General features: G+C 50.8%; 1 protein-coding gene across 1 annotated transcript; it reads left to right on the top strand.

The window, feature by feature from the left end:
* Positions 1 to 4,016: 4,016 nt before the first annotated feature.
* LOC101985415 (L-amino-acid oxidase-like) lies at positions 4,017 to 13,719 on the top strand. The gene is made up of 7 exons (XM_026780068.1): positions 4,017 to 4,101; positions 6,840 to 7,069; positions 7,537 to 7,649; positions 8,336 to 8,537; positions 9,632 to 9,700; positions 11,417 to 11,553; positions 12,888 to 13,719. The coding sequence occupies exons 1-7, from the start codon at positions 4,017 to 4,019 to the stop codon at positions 13,717 to 13,719; spliced, it is 1,668 nt and encodes a 555-aa protein (XP_026635869.1).
* Positions 13,720 to 17,081: the final 3,362 nt, after the last annotated feature.

Genomic DNA, 17,081 nt, shown 5'->3' with positions numbered 1-17,081 from the left:
ATCAGCTTGAAGAGCCATCAGGGTTCCCTGACCTGTGGGAAGTCCAAGGACCGCCCACCTCCATCCAGGTTTAGTAAGTTGAGCGTCCAAACTGCCCAGGCCCCCCCAAAGCCAGCACGTGCAGTAGGACTGAGACATTTTCTTAATTGAAGTTCCCTCTTCTCAGATGACCTTGGCTTTTGTGAATTTGACATAAAATCTAGCCAGCACACTTCCCAAGTGCTAGGATCACCATCCCCAACCTTTTGAACGTAGGAAAAGCAGTGTGTGTGTGTGTGTATGCTCAGGTGTGGAGGCTGTTAGATATTCTGATCTCTCAAGCTCTGTTTTATTCCCTTGAGACAGTGTCTCTCACAGAACCTGAAACTAGAGCCCAGCCGGTAAAGCTCCAGTGAGTCACCTCCTGTAACACTGGGGTCACAGGTGCACACAGCCACATCTGGCTTTTCACGTGGGTGCTTTGGATTTGAACTCCGGTCCTTATGCTTATGCAGCAAGTGTCACACGCTGAGCTGTTGCCTCAGTCCCTGAAAGAAAAAAAAAATTCAGCCAAGCATATACATTTCTGATTGAGCACTTGGGAGGCAGAGGCAGGAGGATGGGATGAGTAGTTGAAGGCCACCCTTTGCTACATAGTGAGTTTGAAGGCAGCCTGAAGCTATGTGAGACACTGTCTCAAAAATTTTTAGAAATGTAATTTTAATGTTAGCATTGGGTTTACTTTTATGATTTAGAACTGGCTTTTGAGATTTTTATAGAGCATATACTGCCCTGTATACATATCTAACTTGGTGACACACTCATGTGACCACCACTCAGGTGACATTGCAGAGAATTTCTCATCGGCCCAGGAAGGTCTCCTGTGTCTGGGCTCAAGCAACACCTTCCAGAGATCAGCCCCGTGATCACTTATGCTGTTGTTAGGGACAGAGTCACCCTTAGTCCAGCTGGCGTGGAACTCACCGTGTAGCTCATGCTGACCTCAGAGCCATGGACGGCCTCCAGCCTCAGCCTCTGGAGTGCAGGGATGGCCAGTGTGAGCCCCCGACGGTCACTTTATCTCCATTCTCAGGTCTGTCCTTTTAAAACATCGTATAAGTATGAAATCCCCATAGATAGATCATCCAATTTTTTGATCCATGCTGTTCTGGGGGTCTTCTGGAGACACTCAGGTACCCTAGGAAGCAGCCTGCTGCGTCATCCTCTGACTGGCACGGTCTGTCTCTGATGAACCCCTCCTGTTGTAAATCTGCTTGATGAATGAGCAGGGGAGGTAATTAGAGTACCATGAGGGGGCTCTGAGGGCCTAAACCCAGAGTCTGGTGATGCTCTTGCTGGGTGTGGTCGAGCTTCAAAAGCTCCCCTGGCTCCAGATGTAAGAGGGCCAGAGCAGGGCTGTGCCGGAGTGAGGCTGCACCGGAGTGGGGCTGTGCAGGAGCAGGGCTGTGCCGAAGCGGGGCTGTGCCGGAGCGGGGCTGTGCCAGGCACCAGGAGCCTATGCTTGTACTTGCTCCCTTCACCCTGCTTTCCACCAGGCCCAGGCTCGCTCCTTATGCGGGTGGGTCTGCAGACGTATCAACCCTTACGTGGGCTCCACCACACCTCCTCAGCTCTCCATCCCATAAGGGAGGGACAAGGAAGGATGATGGTTCTCAGAAGGGCTCCAGGAAAAACAGAGTCAAGTCCTGGAAATGAGAGGTGTGTCACACCAGGGATGCACCAAGCAGGAAACAAGCACAACCCTGGAGTTTCTGTTCCTAGTGCCCTGGAGCCCTGCAGGAAGAAGGAGGTGGCCTTTTCAGTCTGAGTAAAACCTAAGAGAAGGGGAAGGATGATGGAGTCTGAGGTCATTTGGGATACACAGAGCTCCAGGCTAACCTGGGCTACATGGTGAGATCCTGTCTCAAAAAAGGAAGAGAGAAGAAGAGAGGAAAGAGAGAGGGGAACGGAATTAAAAAGAGAGAAAGAGACACATGGCGGAGGAGGGTGGGCAGACAGACAGACATCATAAAGCCCCTCATCTAGGTGGTGGAAGCAGTAGGGAACGGGCATGAGGAAGGAGTAGACGCTGAGGTGAACGGCCCTAAGCAAGCAGTGCTAGGGAGCCCTGGGCAGAAACTCAGGAGGGTCAAATTTCTCTAAGGTTTCTGGGAAGAACTGGTGTAAGGATCCGTTAACCCCCTAGTTAGTGACAAGGTGAACAGAACTTAGCCTGTGTGTAGAGGGCACCAGATTGGGCATGAGCCCCCAGATTGGGCATGAGCCCCCAGATTGGGCATGAGCCCCCAGATTGGGCATGAGCCCCCAGATTGGGCATGAGCCCCCAGGCTCTGGGCTTGCTTCTCCAGGGCTCCTCCATGTGCCTCCCTTGGCAGTCACGATTCTAGGGTCAAGATAGGGGAAGCTCTGTGGTGGGAGAGAGACATGTTCTGTCTGTCCACCCTCAGACTGACTCAAGGACTGGAGTCAGCTGGCCATTGGAGACTGAGATCCAAGCTGGGCTTCTATGAGAACCCCAGGAGCCTGCCAGGCCAGGGCTCCGGACCATCTTCAGTGTTCCCTTGTAATCCCCACTGGCCAGCTCTGGATCCAAGGCAATTATGGTTTCCAAACCAGTAACAGAAATGAAATTCCCTGACAGGTGTATTTTAAAAGGACAGCATTGGTTTTATTTTTAATTAATTTGTTATTTTGTTTTAGTTTTTTTTTTTTGAGACAGGGTCTCATGTATCCCCCCCCCTCTGGGTTCAAACTGTAGCTGAGAACATTGAACCCCTGATCCTCCTGCCTCCACCTCCCAAGTGCAGAAATTACAGGTGTTCGCTACCATGGCCATCTCTATTTTTTTCTTTTTAATTACACATAATGATCACATATATTCATGGAGCGCAGTGTGATAATTTGGTACATATAATACAGGGTGTAATCATAGGGCAGAAGCAGGGTTTTCATTCATCTACACTATTACTGTTGTTCAATATCTTTTCAAATTCCCCCCTTCGTGTTCTTTACAAAATATGCAAGGAAGTCAGGCATGGTGGTAGGTGCCTGTGGTCCTATCATTGGGAAGCTGGGGCAGGAGAATGGAGAGTTCAAAGCTAGTCTGGCCTACAGAGTAAGACCCTGCCTCAAAACTAAACTAAAGCTGGGCGTGGTGGCTCAGGCCTGTGATCCCAGCACTTGGGAGGTAGAGGCAGGAGGATCAGGAACTCAAGGCCAGTTTTAGCCACCTGAAATCCTACATCAGTAAACAAACAGAAATACTAATTAGTTTGTTGGTTAGTTACCTTATTGTAAAACATTAGAACCTTTTCTTTCCCTCTTTCTTTTTTTTGGGGGGGGTATGTAGGTTTTAATATATATATATATATATATATATATATATATATGCACATATATGTATTTATATGAATGTTTTGCTTGCTTGTGTGTCGTGTGTGTGCCTGATACCCATGCAGACCGGAAGAGGGCATTGGGGCCTCTGGAACTGGAGTTACAGATGGTGTTGAGACCCTTGTGGGTGCTGGGAACAGAACCTAGCCAGTGCTCTAACCGATGGGTCACCTCTCCAACTTCCCTGTTGGTAGATTTTTGCTGTTGTTTTTCTGAGACAGGGTTTCTCTGTGTAGTCCTGGCTTGGGATTCCCTCTGTAAACCAGGCTATCCTCAAACTCTAAGATCTGTCTGACTCTGACTCCTGAGTGCTGGGATTAAGGTATTCGGTACCATGCTCTGTCTTTGGTGTGTGTGTGTGTGTGTGTGTGTATCCTTTTTTTTTTTTTTTTTGAGGCAGGGTCTTATATAGTAACTTCTAGAACTCCCAGGCCAGTCTGAGCCGCTTTGAGTGAGGCTCATCTCAAAGAAACAAACGGATTCAGGATGTGAGATTTCTGTGTCCCGTTCCTCACTTGCAGATAGATTTTATCCATTCCTCCATCAAAGTCATTACACACATGTTCACAGTATTTCCGTGGCAACATAAAGTTTAGGGTCGATGCAGTGTGGCTAGGGCAAACATGGCTCCTGACTCCAGCAGACACCTGGGCTTCTCAGTGGTCACCCCACAACAGACACAGGGCACAGCACTCTTTAAAGCCAAGGGTGGGTGGAGGGATGCTAGGGCTGGTGTTGGCTTCACCTTGTATAGTAAATGCCTGTGGCTGCCTGGGCCACCACAGGTCTCCTGGCTCTGTTTTTGTTTTTTTGTTTTGCTTTTTTTTTTTTTTTTTTTTTTTTGTAGCTGGGGACTGTGGGTTGTTTTGATAGCTCCTGAGGCTTGAAGATGCTTTGCTTGCCTCTGCTCTGGAGTCACCGTGATGACATGGTTCTCCAGGGCAGGGCAGCTGACAGGAAGACGAGAGCAGCCCAGTGCAAACTTCCTCCATGCGGGGAGAACTCAAGGGAGTTGTGTTTCCCAGAGGGCCCACCCTTTTTAAAAGGGATGGTTGCTGGGAATTTCAAGCACCATTTTCCAACAATACATGCAGTTAAGGTGATGGGCGCGTGTATCATACTGAATCATGTGCACACACACAGAATAATGTAAATAAGTATACCGCAAGGGGGCAAAGAGGGAAAACCCGAGACTTCTGGTTCCAAAGTCAGGATCCAGTTCCTTAGTCCTAGAGATGAGTGAGTCCAAGGGGTCGAAAGAAGCCTGGATTCCGGTCATGGTGATGTGTGAGAGTGTGTGTGTATGTGTGTGTGTGAGTGTGTATGTGTGTGTGAGTGTGTATGTGAGACTGTGGATCTGTGTGTGTGTGTGTTTGATTCCTCAGGAATAGTTCGAAAGCCAGATGCCCAGTGCCCTGGTTCACAGAGGGAGTCTGGAGTCAGGCAGGCCCTGAGGAAAGCAGACAGAAGTAGGTTGTAAAGCTGAGTTGAAGGGTGAGCAACGACAAGTCCAGACGAAACCTCAGCCCCTGGCCCTGGCCCTGGCCCTGGCCCTGGCCCTGGCCCTGGCCCCAGGCCTGGTGTCTGTAATGACTGCAGAGGACAACCTGTCCACGTGTCCGTCCCTCTGTCTACTCATCCACTCCTCTAGCCACCACCTTCCCCTCTGCTCATTGCTCCCCGCTCATACCCCTCAGCTGCTCTGAGAACTCCCCGGAGCCAGGCTCTGAGCAGACAGAAATGACTTCTGATTCATGCCTGATACCCAGGGTAAGCAATTATCTAACGTACCCAGGACGAACAGGAACTCAGAAACACGGTGCTGGGTGGAATGGGGTGAGAGAGCAATCAGTCACACACAGGTGGCAATCCCTCTGCCTCCATCTGCTGTAACGTGACTACGTGTTTCCGTGGTAAACTATGTTCCTGGAGAAAGGTACCTAATCGATTGTTTCTTCACCAACATGGGGACAGACACAGAGGAACAACCTGGATTAGTCACCTCAAACCATGTTAGAAAATACATAGAACATGGTATGTCTCAAAGAGGATGGATGCCTCAGTGAAGGTATGGAGGGTGGGCCTTGGTCTCCCAATGTCTTCACGTCCTCATCTGTATTCCCTTTCCGTGGGGCGTCCCTGAAGTTCCCCTTAGTGTTCACATTTCTTCTTCCTTTTTAAAAACACAATATTATTATTACTTTTTTGAGAATTCCATACAATGTGGTCACTTCTAACTCTTCGCCCAAACTTCCCAGGCCTCCCTTCTCCTCCCTTCTCCTACTTTCCCCCCGTGTGTGTGTGTGCGTGTTTTTCTGAGACTATCTCAAAGTAGATGCCCTGGTCCTTTGGCTCTTACAATCTTTCTGCTCCCTCTTTCTTGAGCCGTAGTTGTAGGGATTGTGTTGTAGATGTATCTTTTGGGGCTGGGTTACCCCACAATCAGTTGCTCTTTTCACTTTGACAAGTTGAGGCTTCCCATACTGGTCTCTGTGTGCTGCGAAAAGAAGTTTTTTTTGGTGAGGGACGAGAGCGACACTTAGCTGTGGACATAAGGATAAGTATTTAGGATGCAGTTAGAAATTACGCCGGTTTAGGAAGGAGGCAGTAGTAGTTCTGTAGGCTCCACTTCTTAGGAGGACATTGAGGGAAGACCCACCCTCACACTGCACTTTAACTCAGTCATCTTTTCAAAGACCATGACCCCTAAACAGAGTTGAGTTCTGAGATCGTGTGTGTTAAAGTCCCAACATAGGAATTTTGGGAAAACACAATTTGTCCCATAACAGATAATAGCTTTGAAACCAAGGACTCAACTACCACAAAACACACACCTTTGATGGGCTCCCAGAGGGAAGGCATGGTTTGCCTCTCCTTCAGCGGAGCCAGAATTGACAGAAACACATCAGAAGAGAAGCGTGAAAACACAAGCTCATTGCCTGGTAAATTTAACTTCAAGGAGCCAGGCCCATCTCTGAGAGGCAACCCTGCAATGATCCATTGGGTCTTGGGAACCTGGTGACCTATCTCGCACTTCTTGGGGACTGTTGCTTTATTATACAAGGTTTCAGGCTTCCAATCTTCTGTCTTTCACTGTGGTACTGAGTTAAGGGTCTTCTCATTGCAGCAGAAAGTCTATCTACCTCAAATGGTGGTGGACATGGGGAAATCCCATGTGGCGGGCAGGTCTACCTCACTGTGTGCATGGCAGTTCAGAGTGTATGTGTCACTCTCTGAGTGAGAGGCTTTGGTACCTGAAGGGCATTTTTGTGGGCTAGCAGGAAGAGTGGCAGGTCCACTCAGGAGGACCCATGACTAAGGCTCTCTTGGGTTGGGGAGTGCCTGGGATGTTGCATCATGGGTCCAGTGATAAATCTTCTTCAGATCAAGGGCTATGGCCAGTCCTCCTTCACCCCTAGTCATTTGCCTAACTGCCACATCCACAGCTATGTTCCCAAGCTGGCTGGCTCTCACCCTCCTGTCTGTGCTGAGCTTGGATACCCAGGCCTTCAACAGCCAGCTTGTCAAGTGCTTTGAGGACCCGCAGTATGAGGAGCTGCTGCAACTGGCTCGAAATGGACTGGGGCAGACAGCAGAGAGGAAGCAGGTGGTGGTGATTGGGGCAGGCATGGCTGGGCTCACCGCTGCCAAGATCTTGCAGGATGCTGGCCACCAGGTACGTGATGGGGCAGGGGAGAATCTCTTGTGGGAGGATTGGGCTCCAAGCAGGGAGGTAGAAGGCCAAGCTGTGGACATTCCTGGGGAGCTGGGGCCTAGAGGAAGCTTTAGGGCTCTAGGGTAGCTGGGGTAGGAGGGCAGATAAGCTCACCCAGTAATCAAGAGTGGCTTCCAGAAAGAGGCAGGATGAAGCTGGGGCTGTAGCTCAGTGGTAGAATGAGGAAGACCCTGTAGTTTCCATCTGCAGCACTGAAAAGGAAAGGAAAGAAGGAAGGATGAATAGAAGGGAAGGAAGGAGGGAGGGAGGAAGGATAGAAGGGAAGGAGGGAGGGAGGGAGGATAAGAGGGAAGGAGGGAGGGAAGGAGGGTGATTAGGAGGGATAGGGTGGTAAGTCTGGGTCTGCCACAGGGGAGGGTATGTGACAAGGCTCACTGAGTTCATTAAAGAGTCTTCTACCTTTCCAGGTGACTGTCCTGGAGGCCTCAGGGCGCGTAGGTGGCAGAATTGAAACCCACAGAGTTCCTGGAGCACACTGGTACATAGAGCTGGGCGCCATGCGGATCCCAATCAACCACAGGTAAATAGGAGGAAGGCCAGGATGAGGGCTGTCACACCGGGAGGACAGTGGATGGAGCTCTTTGCTGGAAGCCCAGGGGTTAGGGTCTGACTCAACTGATTTCCCAACCCAGGAGCATCTCCCAGCCTCAGGTTTAATCCACATAAGGAGAAAGCTGTGCTGGGTTTGACTGCCAAGGAGCATGGGTTCAGGATCAGAGAAGAAAGGTGGTCCAAGATAAACCTGCTGGGAAGGCAAAAGCAGCCTTCTGAGTGTGTAAATGAAAGGAAGCCTGGTGTCCTTCCAGGAGACTCTTTCTGAACCGGTGAAAAGTGTGGAGAAGTTCAAGAGTAGTGAACATAGCCTCCAGGAAGGCTGGCCCTACAGACACACTCGGCACACCACCCTCATTGTGCCCACAGGAACTGGGATGTTCAGGAATGTTCACCCTTGAAAGTGTGAAGGCTGCAGGTTCCGCACAAAGTGGCCGAGACCTCAGCCATCATAGAGGTCTGGCAGGAAATGCAGCTCCCTCCTGGCCTTGCGGCTTCTAGTCTAGTGTAATGCCCAGGGTGCCTGGCATCCCTCTCGTGGAGAAAGGCCAGGGGTGGTCTTGGTAAATCCGAGGGAGGCAGGAGGTAGGCCCGGGGAGCAGGAAGGGCTGTTGGCTGACTCTCAGAGCCTGAAGTCTCTGACCCCCTTCACAGGCTTTCTCATGAGCTCATCAGGAAATTTGGGCTGATGCTAAAGGAATTCTGTCCCTGCAACAATCAGACCTGGGTGCTGGTGAATGGAATCCGGCAGCGCACAGGGGCGGTGCAGGCCGACCCTGGGCTTCTGGGTTACTCACTGAGAGCTGACGAGATGGGGAAGACGGCAGAACAGCTCTTTGATAAGTCGCTGAGGAAGGTAAGACAGAGTGGAGAGCAGCCCACCTCCGCCCCCCCCCCCCGGGCCATTCGGCAAAACACCCTCAAGTTCCTCTGATTCTCCAGGGAGGAGCTTTAGTGGACCCCAGATCCTTGAGGGCAGGAAGCCTGCACCAGACTGAACATCACTGGCCTCTACTCCCTCTCATGGCTCTGTCCTGTGTCAGGCACCGGCTCTGCAGTCAGTATATTCTCAGACCCCAGACGTCGGTGCCTGTACAGACATGTACAAAGTAGCTGCCGAGAAATCGTCGTGCTGGGACCAGGTTCATTTCATAGAGAGCCCTGCAAGCTCTGGGGTTGAATGTGCTGTGTGACTCCAGGCATAATACTTGCCGGCTCTCTCTCTCTTCTCCATTATTGCCAGAGCCTCCTGTTCCTGGGTTGCTACAAGGATTAGGTGACAGGACGCGTTAAGGTGACAAAATGGTGCTAGGTACAGGACCAGTGTTCCTTTACTGTGCAGTTGTAATGGCTGGCAGTTTATCAAGGAAGAACAATTAGCACTCTACCTCGACTGCCTGCCCACCTCCTCTACTTGGCCCAGCAGTGACCATCCTATTCCCTCTCTAATCCATGGCTTGGAAGGACCTCAGGATGACAACTGAGCTCAGTGGGAGGCCCCTTCCCGGGTGTCCCCCAGTGTTGTCCTGCTGTGATTCACTTCACGTCAGCATACCCAGCCTCTCTCAGCAGCTCTGTGGGGACAGCCTCTGGTGCCCACATGCTTCACAGTGACCTAGAAGTCCACAGAAGTGTCCCCAACACAGGGCAAGGAGGTAGACTTGAGGCAGAACCTCGAGGCTGATGGGAGAGCCTGGACACCTACATTTACATACCTGGTATCCATGCGAGGTGAAATTCCCACACAGTTTTGGAAGGCAGGATTCATTAAAGTGTCTCACACACACACACACACACACACACACACACACACACACACACACACACACACACACACAGAGGCTGTTGAACAAATGTAGTGCATGGGGAAGGGGGAAGGACAGGGCGGGTTGGACAATCTCCGTGGGCCGACCCTCACCGCATGTCCTCCCTGTCCTCTTCCCTCCCGAGATTGTGGAAGAGCTGAAGAACAGCAGCTGCCGTGAGGTCCTGGAGAAGTACGACTCCTTCTCCACCAAGGTCAGTTCTGAGACCTTACGCCCTGACACCACCCCAGCGGGACTGCTACCTGGGGCATATTGCACTACACTGTACTTGTCTAGTTTAACTGTCTGCCCTGACAGAATGCAAGCTCCACTAGTGGGGGAAGGGAGGGAGGGAGAGGGAGGGAGGGAGGAAGGGAGGGAGGGAAGGAACTAAACAGAGACCCTCCAAGGAGGGCAATCAAGGCTACTTAGTCACAGCTTACTGTATCAAGGGGATCATCCATAATACCCACAGAGCCAAGGCAGACAGAGGTATGGGAAAACCTTATATAGGTGTGTGTTGCTTAACAAGGTGCTAATGTCTCAGAATGTATCTTTAAATGATTGTATAGTTGTGTAAAAATCACAATGTTTACTTGCATGAACCAAGCAGGCTGCAGCGTTGCTTGCTGGGGACCACTGCCGTATACAGGTTACCACTGATGAAAACATTTTTCGTAAGACAGAACTATGGTGAAAGTCAGGAAAGGCTGGACCTGCGATATAGCCCACAGGTGTAAGAGCTGGTCTGTTATGTGTGAGGCCCTGGGTTCAATCCCTGGCACTGCAGATAACAAAAGCACAAGGAACGTTCCAGATGTGGCCTGATTGGAGGCTGTTGGCTCCTAGATGCTGGAGCTAGCTCACCCATGAGCCTGGGGACGGGATGGAGGGTGGTGGGTATTCTCCAGCTGATCCTGAGAGAGAAGCTGATAGTCACTTCCAGGTCCTGGCTGTGGTTTGCCTCCGTGGGCTGCTTGCTTCAGCTGTTGGGTGGGTCAAAGCCTGTGGCCATGTGTGGTCTGACCATTGCTTACTCAAGAGAGAGATTAGAGAAGAGACAAGTCAGAGATCTCCAGGACCCACACCCCAATGAACATGCCCTCAGATGTGGGGCAGAGATAACCTCTTTGAACCTTGGTGTTGGCAGTCCTAACAGATCCAGCATGTCTTCGGGAACCCTGGTGTTGCTGTTCCTAGGATTTCATGGCCCTCTGGTTTAGCCTCTGGGTTACACAAGTATGTTGAATAGTGGCACTTTTCCCAGCTGGCAGTATTTGGATGTCCTAGCAGGTTCTTTCAGGTTCTGCGTGTGCTGGTGACAGGGAGCGTGCAGCCCCAGGCAAACCAGATGGCCACCCACTCTAACTGGTGAAGCCATTCCAGCCAGCTTTGTCACGGCTATACGCTGGCTTTATCTAAGACACAGAGCCGAGAAAAAAAAAAAAAACATAGGGCACAATCAGGGCAGCAGGTGCAGCATGAGCCAGCTCTGAGGTCACTTGCTGATGGAGCGGCTGGATCAGCAGGTGATGGGGCAGGGGTGGGAGGTCAGGGTAGGATGAGAACTTTTTGATACTCAGATTTTCCTAGCCTGGTCTTCTGTAGAAACCAGACTGGGTCCACATGGGTAGACACAGAGACCGGGACTCATTTTCTCCATTGGCAAAGCAGGAACCCTTATCATTATTCAGAGGATTGTATGAATGAATGGCTGACAGCGTGTAGGCTGAAAAACATACCTGTTACCTGTTGTCCCTAAGCAGGGACCAAGGGGATCGTGTCTGGACACATGTACAATGCAGCCTTGGGTCCCAGGGGCTACACACTTGTCCTTCTGCCCCATCCAGCCCTGTTCCTTGCTGGATAGGAAGCAAGGTTCACATGTTAGCTCCTTATACATTCTCATCTGCCTGCCTCATTTCTTCAGGAGTACCTGATCAAGGTGGGGAAACTGAGCCGCGGGGCTGTGCAGATGATCGGGGACTTGCTGAACACAGATTCTGGCTACTACGAGGCCTTCACAGAGACTCTGCGTGGCATCATCTCCTTCTTCCAAGAACCCCGGTGAGGAACAGGGCAGGACAGGGGGTCACTAGTTCCTGATGAGGATGGTAGTGAAAGGAGGAACTAAGAAACCGGGAGAAAAATTCCTCCAAAATTGGAAGCCAGTGTGGTGCTACACAGTCCCAGTACTCAGAGGGCAGACACAGGTGGAGTTTTGAGTTTACAGCTAATCTCAAAAAGGGCGGGGCGGGGGAGGAGAAAGGAGGGAATCCTGACTCTCAGAGTCACTGGGGCGGATGGGCCTGTTAAACACCTGGGGTAGAGCCCGGAGGGGAGCCTTCCGATAGGCTGCCTACCTTGGGACTCCACTCTGAGAACCTCTGGATACACTAAGGGTCTATCGAGAGCGTGTGAGCCTCATCTGCTCTGTGACAGGGACTGTGGCCTCAGCTCTGCTTCGAGAGACACTTGTCATCTTTCAGCCCAGGAAGACTTAGCAGGGATGCAAACCTGAGACTCCAGTCACTGTTGGTCACTGACCACGTGATCTGTAGCTATAAAGATAAAAGGGTGCCAGGCAAGGTGGTGCGCACCTGTGATGCCACCCAAGGTAGGGGTGGGAGGATCTGAAGTTCCAGACTAAACAACAACAACAAAAAGATAAAGATAAACTGGCTTTGTGAAAAAATGAAAATAACAAGACAGCTGAACGGAAGGCCCGGATATTGATTTATTTAGACATTCTGGTCTTCTAGCAAGGAGTCTTGCCCTTCTTATCAATTTGAATTCAAACCAAGAACTGCTCTGAAGGAACGTGGGAGGGGAGGAACTCCTAGACAGACTAAGTAAAACAGCTCAGTAGTCTTTAGCTACTTTCCTTAAGCAGCCCCTGAGGGCATTATGGAAGGGGCTCTAAGAACCCCGGGCCAGGGCTGGGGCTCTGGCTCAGTTGCTAGACTGCTTGTCTAGCACGCGTGAAGCCCTGGGTTCCTTCCTAAACACCACTTAAAACTGGGAGGAGCAGCAACTGCCTATAACTTCAGAACCTGGGAGGTGGAGGCAGGAGGATCGGAAGTTCGATTCTGGGTGTTTGTCAGTTTCTGACCAGGCATCCTGGGTGTCGAGAGGAGATAAGCGGCCAGAGGAGGGGTTGTATGAGCTCAGGGTAGATGCATGTTTCCAATTTGGTCACCCCAAAGCACTGCCTTTCTCTGGGTCCCTGGAGCTAGTGGACATTCTGCTTGCCCTTGGTTCTTTGCCAACAGTTCGTCCCCCTAAAACATGGCTGGGACATGCCCGTGAAGGGACTGAGTCATTGTCCAGTCCCAATGGCCTGTCCTCTGAAGGCCCTGTCCATCAACCCACTCATCTCCCTCTCTGCTGTTCACTCTCAGGTTCGATGAAATCGTTGGGGGCTTTGACCAGCTCCCCCAGGCCCTACACAATTCGCTCCTCCCGGGGACTGTCTGGTTCAACTCCCCAGCTGAAGAAGTGGAGATGACTGGCGACTGTGTCCACGTGACCTACCGGACACCTGACCCTCTGCAGCCCAGGGCGCGGGTGACTGCCGATTTTGTGGTGGTAGCCAGCACTGCCAAGGCTGCCCGGCTCCTCCGATTCCAGCCATCTCTTTCTCTCAGTAAGCAGGATGCTCTGCGCTCCGTCCACTACAATAGCGCCACCAAAGTGATCCTGGCCTGCACACAGCGTTTCTGGGAACACGATGGCATCTTCAGTGGGAAGTCTAGCACTGACCGGCCTTCCCGCTTCATCTACTATCCCAACCACATCTTCCCCAATGGTGCGGGCGTTGTCCTAGCATCTTATACCCTGGATGATGACTCCTCGTTCTTCACTGCCCTGGACCACACCCGGGTAGTGGACATTGTTCTGGACGACCTAGCTGCTATTCACAATCGCAACAAAGAAGAACTCCGTGCCCTCTGTCCCTACTCCACAGTCAAGAACTGGAGCCAGGACCCCTATTCCATGGGTGGCTTTGCCTTTTTCACCCCTTACCAATATGTGGACTATGCCCAGGAGCTCAGCCAGCCAGAAGGGCTGGTCTTTTTTGCAGGTGAGCACACAGATATGCCCCATGGCTGGATTGACACTGCTATCAAGTCAGGGCTTAGGGTGGCAAAGAACATTCAGGAGGCTGTGGACTTGGCTTTGACAAAGAACCCCAGAAACACAAAAGAACACTTCCCCAAAAGTGAACTCTAAACACCCATATGGGCCTCAGGAACTACGGTGATTCCAAACAAGTCTGTCCATCGGAAGACGATGCAAAACCCACTTTTACCCATCTTCACTTTTGCTCAGATTTGACCCAAGGCCCATGACCCCTGGATCTATGACAGTAGATCAGGAAGAACTTGTGTCACAGAGATAAAAACAATAAAGCAATTATTGAATTCGATGTTCATTGTTTTATTTTTATTTAAAAATTTTAAACTTAAATTTTATTTATTCTCTTTCTCTCTTTCTCCCTCTCTCCCGTGTGTGTGCGTGTGTGTGTGTGTGTGTGTGTGTGTGTGTGTGTAAATGCCATGGTTCTAGGCCTGGGGGTGAGAGCATAACATTAGGGAGTCGGTTCTCTCCTTCTTCTTCTACTGTGTGGCTCCCAGGGATGAAGCTCAGACCCCTGGCTTGGTGGCAGGCATCTTTAGCCTCTGAGCCATCTGGCCAGCCCAAGTGTTTCCTGACATTCTAGAGTCACCTAAATAATTTTAGAGTTGTGTCCTGAGGGCAGATGAGACCCCTGCCTTTCTTGGGCCTCGGCTTTTATCCTTTATCTAGTCCTAACTCTCTGGCTTACTTTTCTATTGCGATGGAGACACCATGACCAAGGCAGTTTATGGAGGGTGAGTCCATGACCACCGTGCTGGGAATCATGGCTGCAGACAGGCAGGTGTGGTGCTGGAGCAGAAGCTAAGAGTTCGCATCCTTAGCTGAAAGGAGAGGGGGAGGGAGGGAAAGCTAACTGGACGTGCTGTGGGCCACCCCAGTAACAACATGCCTGCTCCAACAGTAACGACCCCACCTCCCGGTCCTTCCCAAACAGTTCCACCAACTGGGACATCAAGTCTTCAAACATATGAGCCTGTGGGGTTCTCATTCACACCACTTCCTCCCCTCCTCTTCTCAGTTCTCTCCCTTCCATGACTGAATATTTTTCAGACAAGGTTTCTCTGTGTAGCCTTGACTGTCCTGGAATTCCCTCTGTAGACCAGGTTAACCTTGAACTCACGGAAATTCACCTGCCTCTGTCTCCTGAGTGCTAGGATTAAAGGCATGTGCCATCACTGCCCAGCTCCATGACCAAATTTTGAGGGAAGTTGAGATGCTGGTCACTTGAGGCCACCATGGCCAGCAATATGCTCCATGCTTTCCTGTGTTGTTCCAACGGCCTCCGTGGACATACTCTAATAGTGTTGTTTCTGGGATTTTCACAGTCAAGACTTGGGCCCTGGAAGCCCCAATAAGTCAATAAGTCAGGCTTGTCCACCTATTCTTAACATACTGTTTAAGGAGACAAACAATGTGGCCAGCAAGATGCCTCAGCAGGTAAAGGCACTTACCACAAAGTTTGCTGACTTAAGTTCAGTCACCAGGTTCCAAGTGGTTGGAGAAAACTGATTCACAAGTTGCCCTCTGACCTCTGCACACGACCCTAGAACATGCCCCTGCCCCCAACACACATACCCGTAAGTCCAGGTTCAGAGGATCCAATCTACTCCTTTGACCTCCACAGGCACTGCGCACATATACACACACACACACAGGCAAATACTCAAATACATTGAAAATACCTTTGGAAAGAGAGTAAGCCAGGTATGGTTGTACACACCTTTAACTCCAGCACTCAGAAGGCAGGGGCAGAGGAAACTCTGAGTTTGAAGTCAGCCTGGTCTACATAGAGAGTTCCCAACCTGCCAAGGCTACATAGTGAGACCCCGTGGAAAGGGAGGATAATAATGGCTGGAAGCAGAGAAAGCAGATGTATTGGGTGTAGCCACATGGGGAAGAATAAAGTCAGGCCATCTTCAGGGTTGCTAACACAGTGTAGATAGAAGGCACCATGTCTGAATAACCAAACAATCCTGTCAAGGTGTGGCCCTGCCCACACTGATCCATCAATGTCTCAGTTCTTCCGGGGAGACAAGCTTCATCTCTGCCTGGCGCCAGGCTCTGGCTTTTCCCCTCTCTTTGTAGGAGACTTCCGGAGGCATTCCAATTCCTTGGGGTCCATTGTCTCAATGGTCTAATGGTCAAAGACAGGACCCAAGGGTCTCTCTGCGTGACACCTTCGTTCTCACCAAACCTGTCTAGCTGTCATTCCAAATCCTCGGCTCTGTCTTATTCTCCTTTGTGTCCATATAACTAGTGATTCACACTGGGGACCTGCCACAATGAGTAGGTTAGGTGTCTGATGAATACATTGTCTCGGAAGGCCCAGGACAGCATTCTGATTTGTGCGCCCTACTCCTCCCTGTCCTGGCAGACCCAAGAGGAGGGGTGTAAGAGATGGCAGAGTTGATGCTGGCGATGCCTTCTAATCAGAGAGATAACGAGATGAAGGGTGTAGAGATGGATGGATGTATTCTAGACGAGCCCGTCATTTGGCAGTGACTTGGTCTGAATTTTGCCCTGAAGGGAACTCTTGGGGTTTTGAGTTAGTCACCCTGAGGGTCACAGGAAGAGACCAGGTGGCTACATAGTGAGGTGATAGTTCAAAACCAAAGACAACTAGGCACTGTCAAGAATCTGCTGAGACCCCAGCACTCGGGAGGCAGAGGCAAGTGGATCACTGAGTTTGAGACCAGCCTGGTCTACAGAGCGAGTTCCATGATATAATTTTCTTCAGGCAGGGTAGGCATTATTTTATCTCCTGGGGTTGTTCACCAAACCACAACCATGACAAACAGGCCTGGCCCAAACCAGCCAGGATCTCACCTCCGCAGCACACCCAGAAGGCATGTGGAGAGACACTCAGGCTACAGGTTGTTTCTTCCAGGACTGACTCACCTGCTTTCCTAGTCTCTCCCCACAGAGAGCAGCGAGCTGTGTACTCCCACTTCGGTCAAAAGCAGCTGAGGAAAGAAAGGGTCTAAGCGGCAGTCCATCACTGCGGGGGAGTCTAGGCAGGAACTCAAGCAGCTGGTCACGGTCAAGAGCAGAGACATGGCCTGGACAGATTGATCAGTGGTGCAGAGCACTTGTTGCTAGCTCTTGAGGACCAGAGTTTGCTTGCCAGGAACTATGGAAGGTGGCTCACAAACACCTGTGACTCCAGCTCTGAGGGTCAGTGCTCTTCTAGCTTCTTTGGGCACCTGCACACACATCTGTGCATACGTTCAAGAACATACACCCCAAAAATAACAACATGAAGCTAGAGACACGGCCCAGTGGTTGCTCTTGCAGAGGACCCATGTGCTGTTCCCAGCACTCGCAAAGTGGCTCACAACTATCTGTAGCTCCAACCCCAGGGGATCCAATACCTTCTTTTGACCTCTGAGGGCATCAGGCATGCACATGGTAGACATATCTACATACCTACCCACATACATATGTCCATACATACA

This window comes from Microtus ochrogaster, chromosome 7, assembly GCF_000317375.1.
Source record: "Microtus ochrogaster isolate Prairie Vole_2 chromosome 7, MicOch1.0, whole genome shotgun sequence".
Classification (NCBI taxonomy): domain Eukaryota; kingdom Metazoa; phylum Chordata; class Mammalia; order Rodentia; family Cricetidae; genus Microtus; species Microtus ochrogaster.
Note: the sequence above shows the minus strand (reverse complement) of the source record. Positions and strands in the feature narration are given on the sequence as shown.